At 31.8% G+C, this 18,903-nt stretch overlaps 1 protein-coding gene and 1 pseudogene across 1 annotated transcript; one reads left to right on the top strand and one right to left on the bottom strand.

Annotated features, from left to right (window-relative positions):
• Positions 1-10,995: 10,995 nt before the first annotated feature.
• On the bottom strand, positions 10,996-11,903 carry LOC114163653 (calmodulin-like protein 3 pseudogene; annotated as a pseudogene).
• A 2,182-nt stretch (positions 11,904-14,085) lies between these two features.
• Positions 14,086-15,666, top strand: LOC114179820 (F-box protein At2g32560-like). The gene is made up of 5 exons (XM_028066327.2): positions 14,086-14,576; positions 14,664-14,725; positions 14,806-14,978; positions 15,172-15,246; positions 15,370-15,666. The coding sequence occupies exons 1-5, from the start codon at positions 14,145-14,147 to the stop codon at positions 15,591-15,593; spliced, it is 966 nt and encodes a 321-aa protein (XP_027922128.2). The 5' UTR covers positions 14,086-14,144; the 3' UTR covers positions 15,594-15,666.
• Positions 15,667-18,903: the final 3,237 nt, after the last annotated feature.

The following is an 18,903-nucleotide window of genomic DNA, read 5'->3' as shown; positions in this document are numbered from 1 at the left end:
TGTAAGATCTTGAAAAAAGTATAACAATTAAAAATAATAAATAAATAAATATTTCAAATGAAAAATGAAAGAGTTTAATAATTATTTAATAAATATGATATTAAATATTGTGAAATATTCTTAGATGTTGCTGATACGATAAGAAAGTGTAAACATTCAAATTGGATCTGGGTTATTAGCCCAACATGCACAAGGGATCAACACGAATAAAATAGGGCATGGGCTCGTACTTCCTGCACGACAGTTGTTTCTCCTGCACCTCCCAAATCCTTTTTAAAATGGTTATTTTATCCTCGTTTGGAAATGTAAAATATTTTAATTAGTCAATCCAAATAAATTATTTAAAAAATATGAAAATTCAATTCCAAAATATTCAAATGCAATACATTTTAACTTTTTATAATTATTGAAATGTTTCGTTCAAATAGGAAGTAAGTGTTTTGATATTGATTTGAGAGCCATAGAATATAAGGAGTCACAAAATTCGACTAACTTGAACAAAGAAATAACCATTTGCATTTGGAGATGTTCCTGTTTGCATTGTGTGATAACCTACTAAAATGACATTGCGAAACAAATTTGGTAGGTTGGAGCAAGAGTTCTTGTCCCTTCTTCCTCTACTATCTTTAATAGCAAAGCTTTTGAAAGCTAAATATAGTGAAGCAAAACTTAATCTTTAATGTGAGTGCATTTTGAAGTATAAATTAAAGGCTATATAGTGTGAATGTGGTAACATAAGTTATTGAAAACTAGCAAAATGAATAATACTCGTTAATACAAAAAAGGTCTTTTATGTTCGGCGCTTTTTGCTTTTCTCGTTTGGTTCAGATCAGACGTAGTAACGGTAGTCGTAAATTTACGTCTGACTAAAAATCGGACGTAAATTTACATTTGACCTAAGAAAACAAATGGAAAGTTACGTGCAGTGGACCGTAACTAAACGTAAAATTTGTAAAAAAATCATGCATAAAAATTTACGTTTAATACTGTGTATCAGACGTAAATTTACGTCTGTTATTGTTATGTAAATTTACGTCTGTTGATGCACAGTCAGACGTAAATTTACGTATGTTAATGAATAGTCAGACGTAAATTTGTAGTTTTTTTTAATATTTGTTTTGTTTTAGCATAAAACCAACACCTAAAATCCAGAAAAGGTCCAGAACAAATTTTATCTTTTAACTTACGAAATTAATAGTACAATTACCAAAGTCAAAGTACATATAACTAATTATTAAAAACACATATAAAGTGAAGGGAAAAAACTTCTAAAAACCTAAGCTTTTTGCAATTGTTTGAGCAAATAAGATGAACACTCTTTCCTTATCTCCAACATGTCATCCTTTGTCAATGATGAGGCATCATTGAAGGCTTAAAACAATAATTATGTGCTAGTATGTATGAAGTTTTACAAAGCATACAATTGATATATGATAAAACGGTCATAAATGTGACTACAACAATAGTTTACTTAATTAAATACTATTCTATAAGAATTTGATTGTTCACGTAGTTACGGTTTTACATTGTAATATATGAAATGTAGGTTTGCCTATATGTGTCCCAAATGTTAGTATGAAAAATTGAACTCAGAGCTTCTCTTATCCTCCCTTTCAACCTTTATTACTAAATCAATTTTATATCTCTTACTACAAATTTCTAATACTTGGAAATAGAACCTCTTTTGATAAATGATCTATAATGCAATTTTGTGTTGCTTGAAAGGTTTCCTAGAAAGTTGGCACACACATGGCTTTTAGAAGATCAACCAATTGAAATAACTGATATGTACATTTTCCAAATGCTTTTGTCTTTAAATTTGTTTCTATTAAATGGATTTGAAGTGATGTTGTATTACAATCTTGTGAACAAACCAGTATCTCATGATGGTGATTCAACCTGTATTTCAAACACTGTAGACATTTATAATTCCAAGTCTTTAACTCTAGAAACTCTTTATGAATGTTGTTAAGGAAGTATTGACACTACTTTTGTGTGATCACCTTCATAATACTTACAATATTTACTATTGAAATGTTAACTTTTATAGTTTGTTGATTCATGTCATTTATGTTTTTGTCAAGTTGATTCGGGTCGAAGATCGAGACAGGTGCAATTCGAAACAAAAGTCAAGATTGTGTTAGTAATTTTGGGTCATGCATATATATGATACATAATTAAATGTGTTAGGACTGTTATTTATAAAGCCAAATAATAAAGTGATCTGACTAAATTAAAGATTGGCTAAAGACATATGTCATGAAAATAAATATTGTGTAGAGACTAGTTAGTAATTTCTAATTTGACGAGGGGCCAAATTAGAAATACTAAAACTTAAGTAATTCAGTTTATAAATGGTCGTGGTCCCCTTCTGAGAGCACACACAGAGTCATAACGTACTCTTCCTGTTCCCTTTTCTCTCTATCCCCATCAAGAGAGAAAACCAAAGGAAAATAAAGGTGCCCTACAGGATGAAGATCACTGTATCATTAGTGCTTTCTAATATTATCGTTATGGCCAATTCAGGTACGCTTCCGTTTACTTTTACAACATGATTATCAGTATGAGATATTGTTTATGATTGATTGTTAGAATCAATAATAGGATCATATTTTGCGTTTATGCTTACATGTGGTATGAGAGCCACCCATACTTGATTCATGTTTGTCTTTGGTTAATTTAATTAATTTTTATTCAGAACCCTAAATTCTTAATTCTGAAACCCGTAATCCCAATTTTGTTTTTGGGAGAAAAACCCCAAATTGAGAATCCTAGGGTTTCTTAAAACTCTAATTGAAGTAAATTATTTTAATTAATTTTGAATTTTGGGTTCAAGACATTTGAACATAAGGATTTATATTTTAGAATATAAATAATTTTATTTATTTTATATATTTTTTGGTTGTTTAATATATAAAATAAATATATTTGGTTTTGGAATAAATATATAATCAAATTTTGGTTTTGTTTAATATTTTAAATGAATTAATTGAATCAAGAAGTCAACAAAGTGACCTCTCTTGAGTAGATAGTTCATGAAAAATGTTAAATGTTGGTGTTTATGTATGTTCATGCGGATATTGATCGGCCCAAAGGAAGATTAATATTTGGCCAAATTGCATACACACATGTGATGATAAACATGTGATAATTATAAGAATTTGCTTTGTCGATGATAAATTAATCCAAAGATTGGTTTGTTGTTGGACGTGCTTTATTATCAATGTTTGATCATTACAACCATATACCTCTAGCAGTTGATATTATTGTCCAAAGACTTGATATTAATGGTGCATTGGGTGTTTTGGGATGGGTTAAACCATTATTTGAATATTTTTATAATGATTTATTTTATTATGTGAGCATAATAAGTTATTCCTCTAGTTTTATATATATAGCTTCAGTTGTTTCTGTATCTGCCAATGTGAATTCTGTTCTGATCCTCAATGGAACAAATTTTAAGGACTGGAAGGAGAATATTGAAATTATTCTTGGCTGCATGGATCTGGATCTTGCGTTAAGGACTGAGGAATCCCCTAATCCTACGACAGAGAGTACTCCGGAAGAGAGGAGGGATCATGAGAAGTGGGATCGCTCAAACCGCATGAGCATAATGATCATTAGGCGTGACATCCCAGAGGTGTTTAGGGGCACTATTTCTGAAAACATTACAACAGCCAAAGAATTCCTTGCTGAAATTGAGAAGCGCTTTGCAAAAAGCGATAAGGCGGAGGCAAGTACTCTTCTTCAGAACTTGATCTCCATTAAATATCAAGGCAAAGGAAATATCAGGGAATATATTATGAGCATGTCTAATATTGTCTTCAAACTCAAGGCACTAAAGCTTGAAATCTCAGAAGACTTACTCATTCATTTGGTGTTGATTTCTCTTCCTGCACAGTTTAATCAGTTTAAAGTATCTTATAACTGTCAAAAGGATAAATGGTCTCTTAATGAGCTCATTTCATATTGTGTGCAAGAAGAGGAAAGACAAAAACGAGACAAGTCAGAAAGTGCTCATTTTGCAAGCACCTCAAAGGCTAAGGGCAAAAGAAAAAGATCAGAGGATCCCAAGAAGGAAGCTGCTAAGGGTCCAGAACAAAAGAAACAATCTCAGGAAAGCAAATGTTTCTTTTGCAATAAAATTGGACACGTAAAGAAGAAATGTGCCAAATATCATGCTTGGCGTGCAAAGAAAGGTATGTTTATTACTTTGGTCTGTTCTGAGGTCAATTTAGCGTCAGTACCTAGTAACACTTGGTGGTTAGACTCAGGTGCAACTACTAATATCAGTGTTTCTATGAAGGGTTGCCTAAACTACCGGAAGCCAATTGATTCTGAAAGATGGATATATGTTGGAGATGGCAAATCGGTAGAGGTGGAGGCTATTGGGCATTTTAGATTATTGTTATGTACTGGTTTTTATTTGGATTTGAAAGACACTTTTGTTGTGCCGTCATTTAGACGGAACTTAATTTTAGTTTCTTATTTGGACAAATCCGGTTATTCTTGTTCATTTGGAAACAATGAATTTAGTTTGTCTCTTAATTCAAATATTGTTGGAACTGGTTCACTTTTGGCTTATGATAATCTATATTTGCTTGATACTGTGACCACCTATAATGAAACCCTCAATACAGAATCTCATGGTACTAAACGTAAAATTGACAATACTCAATCAGGAGCATTATGGCACAAGCGCTTAGGTCACATCTCTAAAAATAGAGTTGAACAACTTGTGTCAAATGGAATCTTAGAGTCCATTGACTTCACAAACTTTGATGTTTGTGTTGAATGCATTAAGGGCAAACAAACCAAAGCAAAGATATTAGGTGCATATAGAGCTTCAGACGTCTTAGAGTTGATTCATACGGATATTTGTGGGCCATTTCCTACACCTTCTTGGAATGGTCAACAATACTTTATATCATTCATAGACGATTACTCAAGATATGCATACTTATTTCTTATTCATGAAAAGTCACAATCTTTGGATGTGTTCAAATCTTTTAAAGCTGAAGTTGAAAATCAACTTAACAAAAGAATTAAGTTTGTTAAATCTGACCGTGGTGGTGAGTACTATGGCAGATATGATGGATCAGGTGAACAACGTCCAGGACCTTTTGCCAGGCACCTAGAGGAGTGTAGAATTGTTCCACAGTACACCATGCCGGGATCACCCAGTATGAATGGTGTAGCTGAGAGACGAAACCAGACTCTTAAGGATATGGTAAGGAGTATGATTTGTCATTCCACGTTACCAGAGTCACTCTGGGGAGAGGCACTAAAGATGACAACTTGTATTCTGAAAAGAGTACCAACTAAAGCAGCTACTAAAACACCTTATGAGCTTTGGATTGGGTGAAAGCCTAGTCTAAAGCATTTCCATGTGTGGGGTTGTCTAGCTGAGGCAAGGCCTTATAAGCCAAATGAAAAGAAATTGGACTCTCGAACAGTAAGTAGTTACTTTATTGGTTATTCTGAGAGATATAGGGGATATAAATTTTATGATCCCGTATTAAAGACAATTTTTGAGACAGAGACTGCTACATTCTTTGAGGATATTGAGTTTGGGGGGAAGAATCAGATTAGGAAATTTGTTTTGGAGGAAGAATCGGTAATAATTCCAGAACCGATTCAAACAATTACTTTTGATGAAGTAAGTTCAGAACCTCCACAAAACATTGCTGATGAACCCCATACTCAAGATGATTTGGTTGTTCGTGAAGAACAAACTCAAGATCCTCAACAACCTATGCTTCATGAGCCAGCAACTTTGCGGAGATCCATGAGAGAAAGGAGAAGTGTCATTTCAGATGATTATGTTGTATTTCTCCAAGAAAATGAAGATCCGAAAATGGTGTGATGAAAGATGATCCAATCACCGTCCGTCAAGCCATACAGGATCCTAATTCAGAAAAATGGATTGAAGCAATGATGGAAAAGTATAAATCCATGCAAGACAATAAGGTTTGGGAACTTGTCCCATTACTAGAAGGTGTGAAACCCATTGGTTGTAAATGGTTATTTAAGACCTAACGAGATTCTAACGGTAATGTGGAGAGGTATAAGGCTCGTCTTGTAGCTAAGAGATTTACTCAAAAAGAAGAGATTGACTTTAAAGAGACTTTTTCTCCAGTTTCATCAAAAGACTCTTTTAGGACAATTATGGCTCTTGTTGCACATTATGATTTGGAGCTTCATCAAATGGATGTCAAAACGGCGTTTCTCAATGGTGACATTGACGAGACGATCTATATGGTGCAACCAGAAAATTTTGTGTCGGGAGACCCAAAGAATATGGTTTGCAAATTGACTAAATCCATTTATGGACTAAAACAAGCATCCCGTCAATGGTACCATAAATTTCATCAAGTAATTCTCTTATTTGGCTTCGAGATGAATCTTGTTGATGATTGTGTGTATCACAAGTTTAAGGGGAGCAAGTTTATTTTCATGATCTTGTATGTTGATGACATTCTGCTTGCCACTAATGATATAGGCATATTGCACGAAACTAAGAAATTTCTGTCAAAAAATTTTGAAATGAAAGATTTTGGTGACGCCTCCTTTGTATTAGGAATTCAGATACACCGAGATCGATCTCGGGGTATTCTAGGATTATCACAAAGGAGCTATATCGATAAAGTTCTTAAAAGGTTTAGCATGCATGAATGTAAATTTGGGGATACTCCAGTTGCTAAGGGAGACAAGTTCAGTCTCAATCAGTGCCCAAAGGGAAATTTAGAAATTGAGGAAATGAAAAAGATTCCTTATGCGTCAGCTGTAGGGAGTTTAATGTATGCCCAAGTATGTACGCGTCCAGACATAGCATACATAATTGGGGTTCTAGGCAGATACTTAAGCAATCCAGGAATGGACCACTGGAAAGCAGCAAAGAGGGTCATGAGATATTTAAAGAGAACAAGAGGTTATGTGCTCACATACAAGAGGTCAGACCAGTTGGAGATCACTGGGTTTTCTGACTCAGATTTTGCAGGATGTCAATATAGCTTAAAATCTACTTCAGGTTACATTTTTATGTTCACAGGTGGTGCGATTTCTTGGTGCAGTGTCAAGCAAACCCTTACAACTTCATCCACCATGGCAGCAGAATTTGTAGCATGCTATGAGGCATCTAATCACGGAATATGGCTGAGAAATTTTGTCACATGGCTGAATATTGTGGAAAGCATTGAAAGACCACTTAAATTATATTGTGATAATAAATCAAATGTATTGTATTCCAACAACAATAGGAGCTCGACTAAGTCGAAGCACATCGACATTAAGTTCCTAGTTGTTAAAGAAATAGTACAGAGTGGACAAATTTCCATAAAACATTTAGGGACAAACTCCATGATTGCAGATCCTCTGACTAAAGGACTTCCACCCAAGGTCTTTCATGAACATGTTGCTCACATGGGTGTACAGTTTGAGGAATCTGAGGTTTAGTGAAAGATAGTTATTTTTATATGTTTTATGTTCTATGTTTAATTTCTTGTATGCATACATTAAACTTTTAGACATATTTGGTTATTTATATATGTGGTTTTAATTTTACACTTTGTACATTAAGTTTTTATATTGATCTCATTAAATTAAAGTTTGGACCAGTTGAAAATAGATGTGTATATACAGATCACCTTCACATAATTTTTCATGCTACACATTTCATGATGAATCCATGTCATTTGGTTGTGTCAGGATTAGTGATCATTGTTGGTTTTAGTTGCGATTGATGCAATGAAAAACTGGTTTGGTTCTACATACTGATATAATTAATGGACGAAACTTTTGGAGTATGCTCGAGTAATATAATGGCAATTTTGAACTCATAAAGTCTAACACATTTATAAGATTGTAAGTACATATATATTTGTGACCAGTGGGAGATTGTTAGTAATTTTGGGTCATGCATATATATGATACATAATTAAATGTGTTAGGGCCATTATTTATAAAGGCAAATAATAAAGTGATCTGACTAAATTAAAGATTTGGCTAAAGGCATATGTCATGAAAATAAATATTGTGTAGAGACTAGTTAGTAATTTCTAATTTGATGAGGAGCCAAATTAGAAATACTAAAACTTAAGTAATTCAGTTTATAAATGGTCGTGGTCCCCTTTTGAGAACACACAGAGAGTCATAACGTACTCTTCCTGTTCCTTTCTCCCTATCCCCATCAAGAGAGAAAACCAAAGGGAAGATTATTGTATCATTAGTGCTCTCTAATATTATCGTTATGACTAATTCAGGTACGCTTCCGTTTACTTTTACAACATGATTATCAGTATGGGATATTGTTTATGATTGATTGTTAGAATCAATAATAGGATCATATTCTGCGTTTATACTTACAGATTGGTCAACTTGACTCAGGTCAAAAGTTGTCTCAAGCTGACTTGTGTTAAAATTCGTGATGTGTCAATTTGAATTGTCGAAAGTCGAGACGGACTAACTTAAACCTTGTAGGTTTAATGATATATTTTTAAAAAAAATATTTTAATCAAGTTTAAAAAAAAAAAACTTATAGATTGGTTTAGAGAGCTTCTATGTTTTGACCATGTGAACTTTTTCAATTAATATTTTTTTTGATTTTGTGAATTTTTTATTCCCAATTGACATAGAGCAAAGTGAAATACAGTGAGATGTGACAAATTAAGAGTTCTAGTTAGCCCATTATTAATTTGAATTTTCTGAGTTCGTTGCAGCATAAATTTTGTCAATTTGTCCTCCACCTTACCATGATGGTTTCGTAAGATTTTCACATTGTAAATTAATAAATTATCATTTGTTTGATTTTTCCCTATCCATTTTATTAGCATTACATTGATGATAGAAGTGAGAAGTGCTAAATTTTTTTTACCGTCTTCATTGCAAGACTGTTTTACTGTTACAAATTAATTAACATCTTAATTATTGGTTTTATATAGATACCTTAACTGTTGTAGTAGTGTGTGTTCTCTCTTCTATAATACAAGCCATATATATATATATATATATATATATATATATATATATATATATACATATATATATATATATATATATATATATATATATATATATATAAAATTTGTTAATTTGTCAATAAAATAGAGAGAATAAAATATACTTAACATGTCAAGTCAATCTTTCTAATGACATTAAATGGCAGCATTTAATGAAAGAATTATATTCATTTATGACTTAAAAGTTTCTGGTCCATTTAACTATTATGTTAATTTATCAGAGTGAATGTTCTACATGTAAAATTTCAAATATTCATTCGGTTTAGATGTCAACCAAATTTGTTGTAAAAATTATAATAATCCTATTGGGCAAAAATGGACCGATGGATTGAAATTCTAGCACGGTCTGATTTGTTTGGATGGGTTGGTTTGTCGGAATTAACCCACTTTTTACCTATAGTAAGGATGAAAAAAATCTATATGTTTAAAAAGTCGAGTTGGGTAGACCAGAAGGTCGAGACGAGTTAGTTTAAGTTGAAGGTCAATCTGAAACAGACCAAACAGAAAGTCGAGTTGGGCCGGGTCAAGTCGAATGTTGAGCTAGGACAAATTGGGCTGAAGTTTAAAGAAGGTCGGCCTGGTCGGCCAAAGGTCAAGCCGGGACGGGCTAGACCAAAGGTTAAGCTAGGTCGACCGTGGTCAGGTGAAGATCGAGTGAGGTTGAAGGTCAAGCCAGACTAGACTGGGCCAAACATGGAGCCAGACTAGATCAAAGGTCAAGCCAAGTCAGGCTGGACCGAAGGACGAGCTAAGTTGTCTTGACCCGAAGGTCGAGTCGAACCGACCTGGACGAAGATTGAGTTTAGCCAACCAGGCTGAAGGTGAAGTCGGCTTGGCCTTGGGCCGATCTGAGCCAAATGTTGAGCAGGACAAACCTGGGTTGGGTCGGGGTCAAAGGTTGAGTTGGTTTTAGGGTTTAGGGTTTAGGGTCAAGGTAGGTCGGCCTAAGTCGAAAGTCAAGCTGGGTTAGGCTGGACCAAAGGTCAAGCCAGGCCAGATTGAAGGTTTTGGGCAAGTCCGGGCCAAGCTGAAGGTTGAGTTAGATCAGGTCAGGCTGAAGAGTGACTTGAATCAAAAGTCAAAACGAGTTGTACCATATTGATAGTCGAGCTAAGTTAGATTCAAATGTAATGTTGAATTTGCCGTAAAATAAAAATTAAATTGTTTTATCCTAACAAGAAAATTGAAATTTAAAATATTTCAATTATTTCATCCAAACTAATTATTTAAAAAAAATAAAAAGAAATTAATTAAAAGTAAATTCAATTACTAAATATTTTAATTTCTTAAAGTTATTGAAAATTTTCGGCTAAACACAAGGTTAACATTATTAAGCGGTACAAAGAAAAAAAAAATAATAATAGAGTTTCATATAAATATTCTTAACTAAGATTAAAGTTAATTTTCTTTTGAGCGGAGATGAGTTGATGATTCTCTTTATTCTTATCAATCTCTATTATTTTTTCATTTATGACAAACTCAAAAATTTGCCTACACATTCACCAAAAACACATTTAAGAGGATTCATTTCAAACCATGCTTTCTCGTTCTTTAAAATATAACATTTAAAATAAATAAGATAAACATGAATATTTTTTTATCTATATTTTATGACGATATAATCTATGCAAACTAGCATATAAACTCCCCAAATAAATCACGAAAAATTAAATTTATGGCTCTTCCAACATTTTTCAATACAAAGAGTACCACCAACCATTAACCAGTTCTTAAGTTCTCGGCATTGAGTTGTTCTTCCAACATCACAAAATTCATATTTTTTAAAAAATATAACTTTTTCACAAACCAAATCCCTCCACAAAATTTATAGATTGCATACATACAATTTTTCAACCCAGGAACTGTACGAACACCAATCACAAAGTGTTGGATTTTGATGGTCTGCACGTGAGGCAAAATTCTGGAACAATGGTGGTGAATGAAAAGGTTTAGTGAGAGAGGTGAAAACTGAGAAATGTTTTTGGATAAAGTTGGTTTCATTAAAGCAGGTTGAGATGAGACATTGAGGAATGAAGGATGGTACAAAGAGTTGAGAAATTGTGATAAAAGCAGAAACTGTATTCCCACAGTGATTCCATTGAGATATGATAAAGATGATTGTATACAAAGAGCAGATCTCAATCATTTGTTGTTTTACACGATCTAAGTTGTTCCATCTATGCAGAAAAGAGAAAAAGAATCAATATAAGTTTGAGAGAAGCCTCAAGCCATGAATGCATATCAGAGCATCGAAGGTGAGGCAAAACCTCCCTCCTTCATCATTTGCTTAAACTCTTTGTAGTTAACCATTCCATCGCCATCGACGTCCACTTTCTTGATCATGCTCATGCAATAATCAATGGTTTTGCCATGCTTTAGCCCCAAAGAACACAACACCGCGCCCAATTCCTCTCCAGTGATGAACCCATCTCCATTTTGATCGAACACGTTGAATGCTTCCCTCATGTCCTCCTCCTCGTTTTTCTCGTCCATAATCGCATTGTACAACTCTCCGAACTCGTCCATGTCCACGAACCCGTCTCCGTTAACGTCGATTTTCTCGATCATTTGGGTCAAGTCTGGCTCCGAGATCGAGATTCCCAGGTTTTTCAACGAGTCTGTCAGCTCCTTCTGCGTGATTCGCCCATCCCCGTTTCGATCAAACAATTGAAAAACTCGCACAAGCTCTGCTTGATCCATGCCTTGCGATTCACCAGGAGGACAATATGTCAAAGCAAATGTCGTGAGAAGAGGGAAATGGAAACTTGGATCAGAGTTAGAATTGAAGACGCTGCGTGTGTACGAAAAAAAATAAGGACCTTTTACTACAAGGTCGCAAAAGGCTTATCAATATCAACCAACTCCAGCAAAAAATGCTGTTCAACGTTCATCACACGTCCTTAATTAAGTCAAATCTTAACCTATTTTTGGTTTGCTGTTCCCTAACGGTTTAGGTTCGGGGACTGTCAATATCAACCAACTCCACCCCAAAATGCTCTTGAACGTTTATCACACATCCTTAATTACGTCAAATCTTAATCTATTTTTGGTTTTCTGTTGCAAAGGCTGTTCCCTAACGGTTGGTTCTACCCATCTAAAAATAAAATTATTACAAAAGACTTATATAGCATTTCTTGCCGTTTATTTATATATATTATTAGTTTTTGAAAATATAATTGATTTAGTGTAAGTACTAGTGTACATTAATATAGGATTATTATACTTTGACATTTTTTATTTTGACAAAGTTTCCCTTTTAAGTTACATCAAATTTTTTTCTTTTTTTTTCAAGTCACACTAATCATTCTTTTCATTTGATGAGGTAATGTTACATCAACATTGTCAAATTTGTCGATAAAACTTTGTCAAAAAATGATTTTCCATTAATATATGTTGGTTTTAAGTGAGGGCCGATGATGGAGAAAGATTGTTATCACTAGTGAGTTCGTACAAATCACCGGTGACAATCAAGCACATATGTTGGATCACTGGTGGCAAGAATGGTTCAAGCAGATATGTTGATAGTGTGTCAAATGTTTGTTGCATAACATGTGAGACTTTCAGGAGGGAGGATATATTGGTTCTCAAGTAAATATTCACTAAAGTTCCACATCGAATAATACGAAGAAGAAAACAACAGAAAAATATTATAAAATCGAAGAGTTGTTTTTAGAATTATCACCACAATTTCAATATGTCTCTTGGCTTTAAGATATGTTTTTCACGGGAAGGATTGCAATTTTTTCGAAAAAAATGTGTTGGGTTTGTAATAATACTTTTTCTTGAATATTTGTAGATGTAAGTATTTAGATATCATTTGAGTGTACTTTCTCTTAAAGATATTATTTTTCCTTAGTGTGTGATTATTAGAGCTCTTAACATTGTATGAGAAAAAGTTTGAATCTGTTATTGAAACAGACAAGTCAGTAGGTTTTTTGGCACTATGATAAGAATCTTACAAACTAGCTGAGTGTTTCGCAACGTATAACTTTTTCCAGTTGAAGACATGTAAGAAATTATACACAACCTTTTACTTTAAAAATAAAATTACATACTCATGTTGTGGTTAAAATTGTTCCAGTGCCATCTTTCTCTTTCAATGTATAATTAAATTGGAATAATATTAAATGAGAATATTTTTAGTGTTGTTCTTTATTTTTAGCATTTTTTTTCCAATGAAATTAATTAATTTTTAAGATTTTATAACATCACATCTCTTTGGTTTATCCTTTTCATGTTTTTTTAAATAAAAATTTTATATTTTACAATAAATTATCAGTAATTGAAAATATTAGATCTAAAATATAATTTATATGTTGAGTTTCTTTATAATCAATTTTCTCATAATATAGTTATATATTTAAAAATATGTAGCTGTTGTCATTTTATTTATATAAAATAAATATTCATCTTTCATATTGCACAAACAAATACTATAGTTACCACAAACTTTTTCTAAGTATCAAAATCTTATCCTGAAAACAAAGTAGAAAAACAAAGAAAAATGCCAACCAAACGCGTTCACTCTGTGGATCTCCATCACTGTTTATTTTACTTACAAGCTACAATCGAATAAGAACAAGGACAAGCAACTCGGTCTATATAAATTAAAATCTCTATCAGAACTGACTATGATTATCTTTGAATAATGATATTTTGACTACTAAATTTTGATAATTTTTTTTTATAACATAAGATATAATCTCTTAAATGATTTTGAAATATTGAGAAAAAAAAATAAAAAAATAAAAATCAATTAAAAAATAACCTATAAAGTTCTAAAAGAAAATTGTGAAAATTTAGTAATAAAAAAATTATTTTTCTTATCCTTTTCCTGATATTAGCGCTTAGCTTTGAATACGACATGCCACACGTAGGAATAGCCGGCACGGCATGTTTATTGTTCGACGAGAAACATCTGACATATATTGATCATTTCGAAAGCAACAAGGAAAATGTCTCTTCAGTGACAGCAAATAGAGGAAAACGAAAGCAAAGTTTGCAAATTCCTCGTCAATATTTGATCTCGTATCATCTCTATTCATTCATATATACAGTTCTTAAGGAAGTACCCGAACTCCTTCTGTATCTAACACCCTTTCAACGTACTGTAAAAACTAACGTGGCATGGACAAGATTGAACCCAGTGGCAATTTTTCTCTCTTGAATTTGCCAGAACCCATACTGGATTGCATTCTAAAGCTCCTTTCACCAGTGGAACTCGTTGTTATGTCTGAGGTGTGTACATGTTTAAGGGATAGATGTCGAAGTGATTCTCTGTGGGAAGTCCACTTAAAGCAGAAATGGGGTGGAGTGATCGGTGATGTTGCTTATAAGGAGTGGCAATGGCACATCACTATTGCTATGGAGAAAAGAAACAACCAACCGAATCAACAGAACAATCATAATGGATCATTGGGATCTTTCAGTGGTACTTGGCCTATGTTACACCTCAGATCATATCTAGAAGATTGTAGCTCATTCGGAAATAGTTTTACCATGGCCTTGTATTTCTCTCTAGAGAATGGCAAGTTCTGGTTTCCAGCTCAAATCTACAGGGTAAACCCTTTCTGATATTAGCCTATATGTTTTATATTTTCAGTTTTCACCATCATGAAATGATATTTGATGTTTCTTGTTTCACAGGGAGTATTGGTTCGTGATGCCTTGGTTAGATATGATTCCAAAACTGATAGCTTTCAAGCAAGGTAAAGTGGAATGTTTATTCATGTTTAGTTTAAGTAAGTATGATATAGATTAATTATGATATAAGGTAAAGTTTTTGCAGACAACAAAGTGGTGGTTGGAATGCAATGGGGAACAACATCCAATGGGAAATCCTTAGGGCTCCTCCAACTGATACCCCTCCATGTGTTCGTTACGTCTCTGATTGTTTGGACGACTTAAAACCAGGGGATCATATTGAGATCCAGAGGAAATCAAGAACAGAAATTCCTTATGGTACGGTATATTATGGAACTCCTACATTGATCACACATAAGACAATTTCATAATATATAAGTGATAAAAATCTTATCTCATCTTTTAAATCGATTTTGTGGAGTTAAATTAGACTTAAAATTTACTTTTTATTTATCATCGTAATATATATAATAAAGCAGACCACGGCTAAATGGTTGGGTTGCATGCACAGATTGGTGGTACGCTGTTGTTGGTCACATGGAATCATGTAATGAAAACCACAACTTCTGCAGCTGTCGTTACTCAGGTGAGAAATCATTTTGCATTGATAATGGCTTGCATGTTATCATGTTCAAGAGAACATGCTTGATTATTCCAAATCGGATAATTATTTATTCAAATTATTGTTTGTTTTGATCCTGGCATGCAGAGACTTTAGTATTGGAGTTCAAGCAATACAGTGAGGGATCAAGCATGAGACGAGTAAAGGTTCTAAGAAATGGGGAAGAACATGAAGAAGCAAAAGGATGGTATGGAGGAATTAGAAAGCTTCAGAGTGAGGAGGAGATCCAAAGATGGGAGAAACATTTTCCACTCTATCGTCAAACTCCTGTATACATAGCTTCACCCACTCTACCTCTTTGCACACTTTAATAACATTTTTTCACAGCGAACAATAAATGCTATAATACAAAATTTACTTCTTTTAGTATAATTAATTTGTCAAAGAAAGTACCAAATGAACAAATTGTAGAAAAATTATATATATTATAACTTTTTACTTTTAATAATAAAGAAGTTATATTTGACATACATAAATTCATATTATATATTATAAAATCATGTTTAGTAAGAATAATTTTTATTGGTTTTATTACTTAAGTCGTACTTATTAAACACAATTTTTACTTTTTTTTTTCTATTGAAGTTCTGTTTAGTAAATATAATTTAATAAAAAAAAGTATATGAAACAAGATCATATATATCAAATACGACTTTTCATTGTGAAAAATAAAAAATTGTCCTTATAAGACATGATTAAGTTTTCATACTTTTTTTTACAATGTGTTTATTTTGATTAAGTACTTCACAATTATTTATAACTGTGAGTGATTTCAGTTTTGTTTAAGTTTTAATTGGTGAATTGGGTCACTGATATTCTATTTAGGTGAAACATATTTCTAAATGAAAAGGAACTCCACCTTGTTTAAGTAAGAATACTTAAATTTATACATGTGAAGTAAATGAGCATCATAGGGGAACAAAATGATATAACTAAGATTTTTAATTTTTAATGTCAACGAACAAAAAAAGAGACAAAAACATATTTGAGATTCTTAGTTGAACAAATAAGAAATATTTACATTACTGATATTATGCAGAGGCCTGCACGTTTTGTATGTCGGAGAAGAATACCACCAGGAGTTCTCCGATTCCCGTAATTATTTTTCGAGTTCATGTTCAGGTAAACCAAAATTTATTATTTTTTTACAATGGGTATATAAGTATATTTGGACTAATTTTGTATGATGGCTTTTAGAAGAATATTAAAAAATCAATAATACATTTATTTTACCAGGATTATATTTTGATTGTTCCTTTTTTTTTTTTTTGTTTACAATATTGACTATCACAGAATTGTTCTTAATTAATTAGGTTTTATTTGAGAGATAGTGAATTTGTCATGATGATGATCTCTCAACTATAATCAAGTGTGAATATATACGGAATCCAAAATACTCAATAATTGGATCAAAACTGCATTATCTTCCTTATATGATATATTTACCTGGTTTATTAAAAGAAAAACAATAAAAATTTAAAATTTGACTAATAAATATTTTCATGAAAAGTTCGTTATAAAAATTTCTTATTGATTCATATCAGTTGTTTTAGCTAGTAGAATTTCAATTATGGTATAAACTTTGATCTAAAATATTATGTCTACATCTATACTGATTTTTTTTTTTCTTACTTTCAGGTGTCTTTCAACTTTCTTGATGTCTTCGTAGCTGGTTAAATAAAAAAATTACTGTATTAAACTTTTCACAAGAATACATTTTCAATTCTCTATAATTAGGATTAGCTGCAAAATGGTGCCACTGAGATTTGTCGTGAGAGGTGGTTCATGGTAGTATCTTAAAGCATTGAACGATAAGTTTTCTTTCATTTATTTCTTAACAAAATAATATGTAGCAGGTTTAATATGACTTCAATTTGGTCAAAAAATTATCATCGTTTGTGAGTCTTTTTCTAAAAACATGAAATATATTAATAATCCATACGTGGAAATAACTTTTAAAATTGGTGATAAAAAATGAGATTTTATATCACCGAAAGACAGATCTAGATGTAGACATTATAAAAAGACGATCGTATTTTAATATCAGAATTTTTTTTATATCCACTTGACACTATTTTCCCACCTTTCATTCTTTTTTAGAAATACAGAGGTTAACTTTTGTTAAAGATATTTTACTTCTATAAAATAGCGAAATAATAATATCGAAGATTTTTTTTTCAGAATTGTTAAGTCGGATAATGGATAATAATAGAAGGCTACAATGACATTAAAAAACAGAGTATGCAACACGATACTAATATGTTCTTGTATTTACATAAATCAAAGGAGATAATATGATAATGATGTCGTTATTTTACTTAAACTATTCCAAACAGGAAGTGACTGATACTTGATGATAGAAGTTGTTTTTTATGACGAATAATCTATACCTATGTCATATTTATCAAAATAAATTAAATTTTCCTAATTGCATTATTGTCAAAAGTTGCCAATTGTCTAATTACAGTATAAATTTAACTTCATTTCTTTAAAATAATTGCACGAAAATATTTTTCAATAATTAAATTTTGGTAACCTTTTTATAAGTGACTTTTTATTTTTTATTTATTTATTTTTATATTTCAAAATTACTTAAAAAATATCACTTTAAATTGTAAGAAAAGGTTATCAAAGTATCATTATCCAATTATTATATTATGTACCGTAAGTTATGAAACCCATACACGCCATATCAATGGCGTGTCCCATATACGACACATATTTACACATATACTCGTATGACATACTTGTCAGTAAAATATCTAATTTGAAAAATATTTTTTTGTCTTCAACATGATTTTAACATGATTTCGACACAAATTTAATAATCACAAATTCAATAATTTTTTAAAAAATCCATAAACTTATAAATTTATCGTATAAATTTCTATTATGATTATAAAAATTAAAAAAAAAATCTGATATGATCATTATTTTTTACTTTTTTAAATATTAAATAAATAAATTAGATTCATTTTTATATTAATTAACAATATGTTAATTAAAATTTTGAAACTAATATATATATATATATATATATATATATATATATATATATATATATATATATATTATATTCTATATTTTTTTAATTTAACCGTAACTTCGGATTCATGTCCGAATCCTCGTCCTTCATGCTAATTCCTTAGGTTGTGAAGACTGTATTAAAAGTTGAGGGTATGGTCACACGAATATGTAGCAGCTTGGCATTTGTGCAAGCTGTAACCAAGACACAATGAGTTCATCCATCAATCTTGCAGTCCACATTCTGTCCCTATATATATATATATATATATATATATATATATATATATATATATATATATATATATATATAATATTTTGTTTCTCTCAAATCTAAAATTTCATCTCAATAATATGCCACACAAAGGTGTAGCCGGCCAGATCATCACGTAACCAACGAGGAAAATGTCTCTAGTGATAACTGACAGGTAAGACCATAACATTAAATGCTTCGAAAACAAGCAAAGATTAAAAAAATTTCAAATTCTTTTCGATAACTTTGATCATATCTTCTTTGTTCATTCATATACATATATGTACACACACAAGAGAACCCTACCTTGCTACTTGTGTATCTAATACCCTTTTGACCATACC

Source organism: Vigna unguiculata, chromosome 1 (assembly GCF_037176805.1).
Source record: "Vigna unguiculata cultivar grain cowpea cultivar isolate G323 ecotype 2 chromosome 1, ASM3717680v1, whole genome shotgun sequence".
Taxonomy (NCBI): Eukaryota; Viridiplantae; Streptophyta; class Magnoliopsida; order Fabales; family Fabaceae; genus Vigna; species Vigna unguiculata.
Note: the sequence above shows the minus strand (reverse complement) of the source record. Positions and strands in the feature narration are given on the sequence as shown.

Excerpts from the sequence above, each read along its gene's own strand:
- LOC114179820 (XM_028066327.2), top strand. The coding sequence starts at position 14,145 with ATGGACAAGATTGAACCCAGTGGCAATTTTTCTCTCTTGAATTTGCCA. Across the intron at positions 14,577-14,663 it reads TTCCAGCTCAAATCTACAGG|GGAGTATTGGTTCGTGATGC; the intron begins GTAAACCCTTTC and ends CTTGTTTCACAG. Across the intron at positions 15,247-15,369 it reads CTGCAGCTGTCGTTACTCAG|AGACTTTAGTATTGGAGTTC; the intron begins GTGAGAAATCAT and ends CCTGGCATGCAG.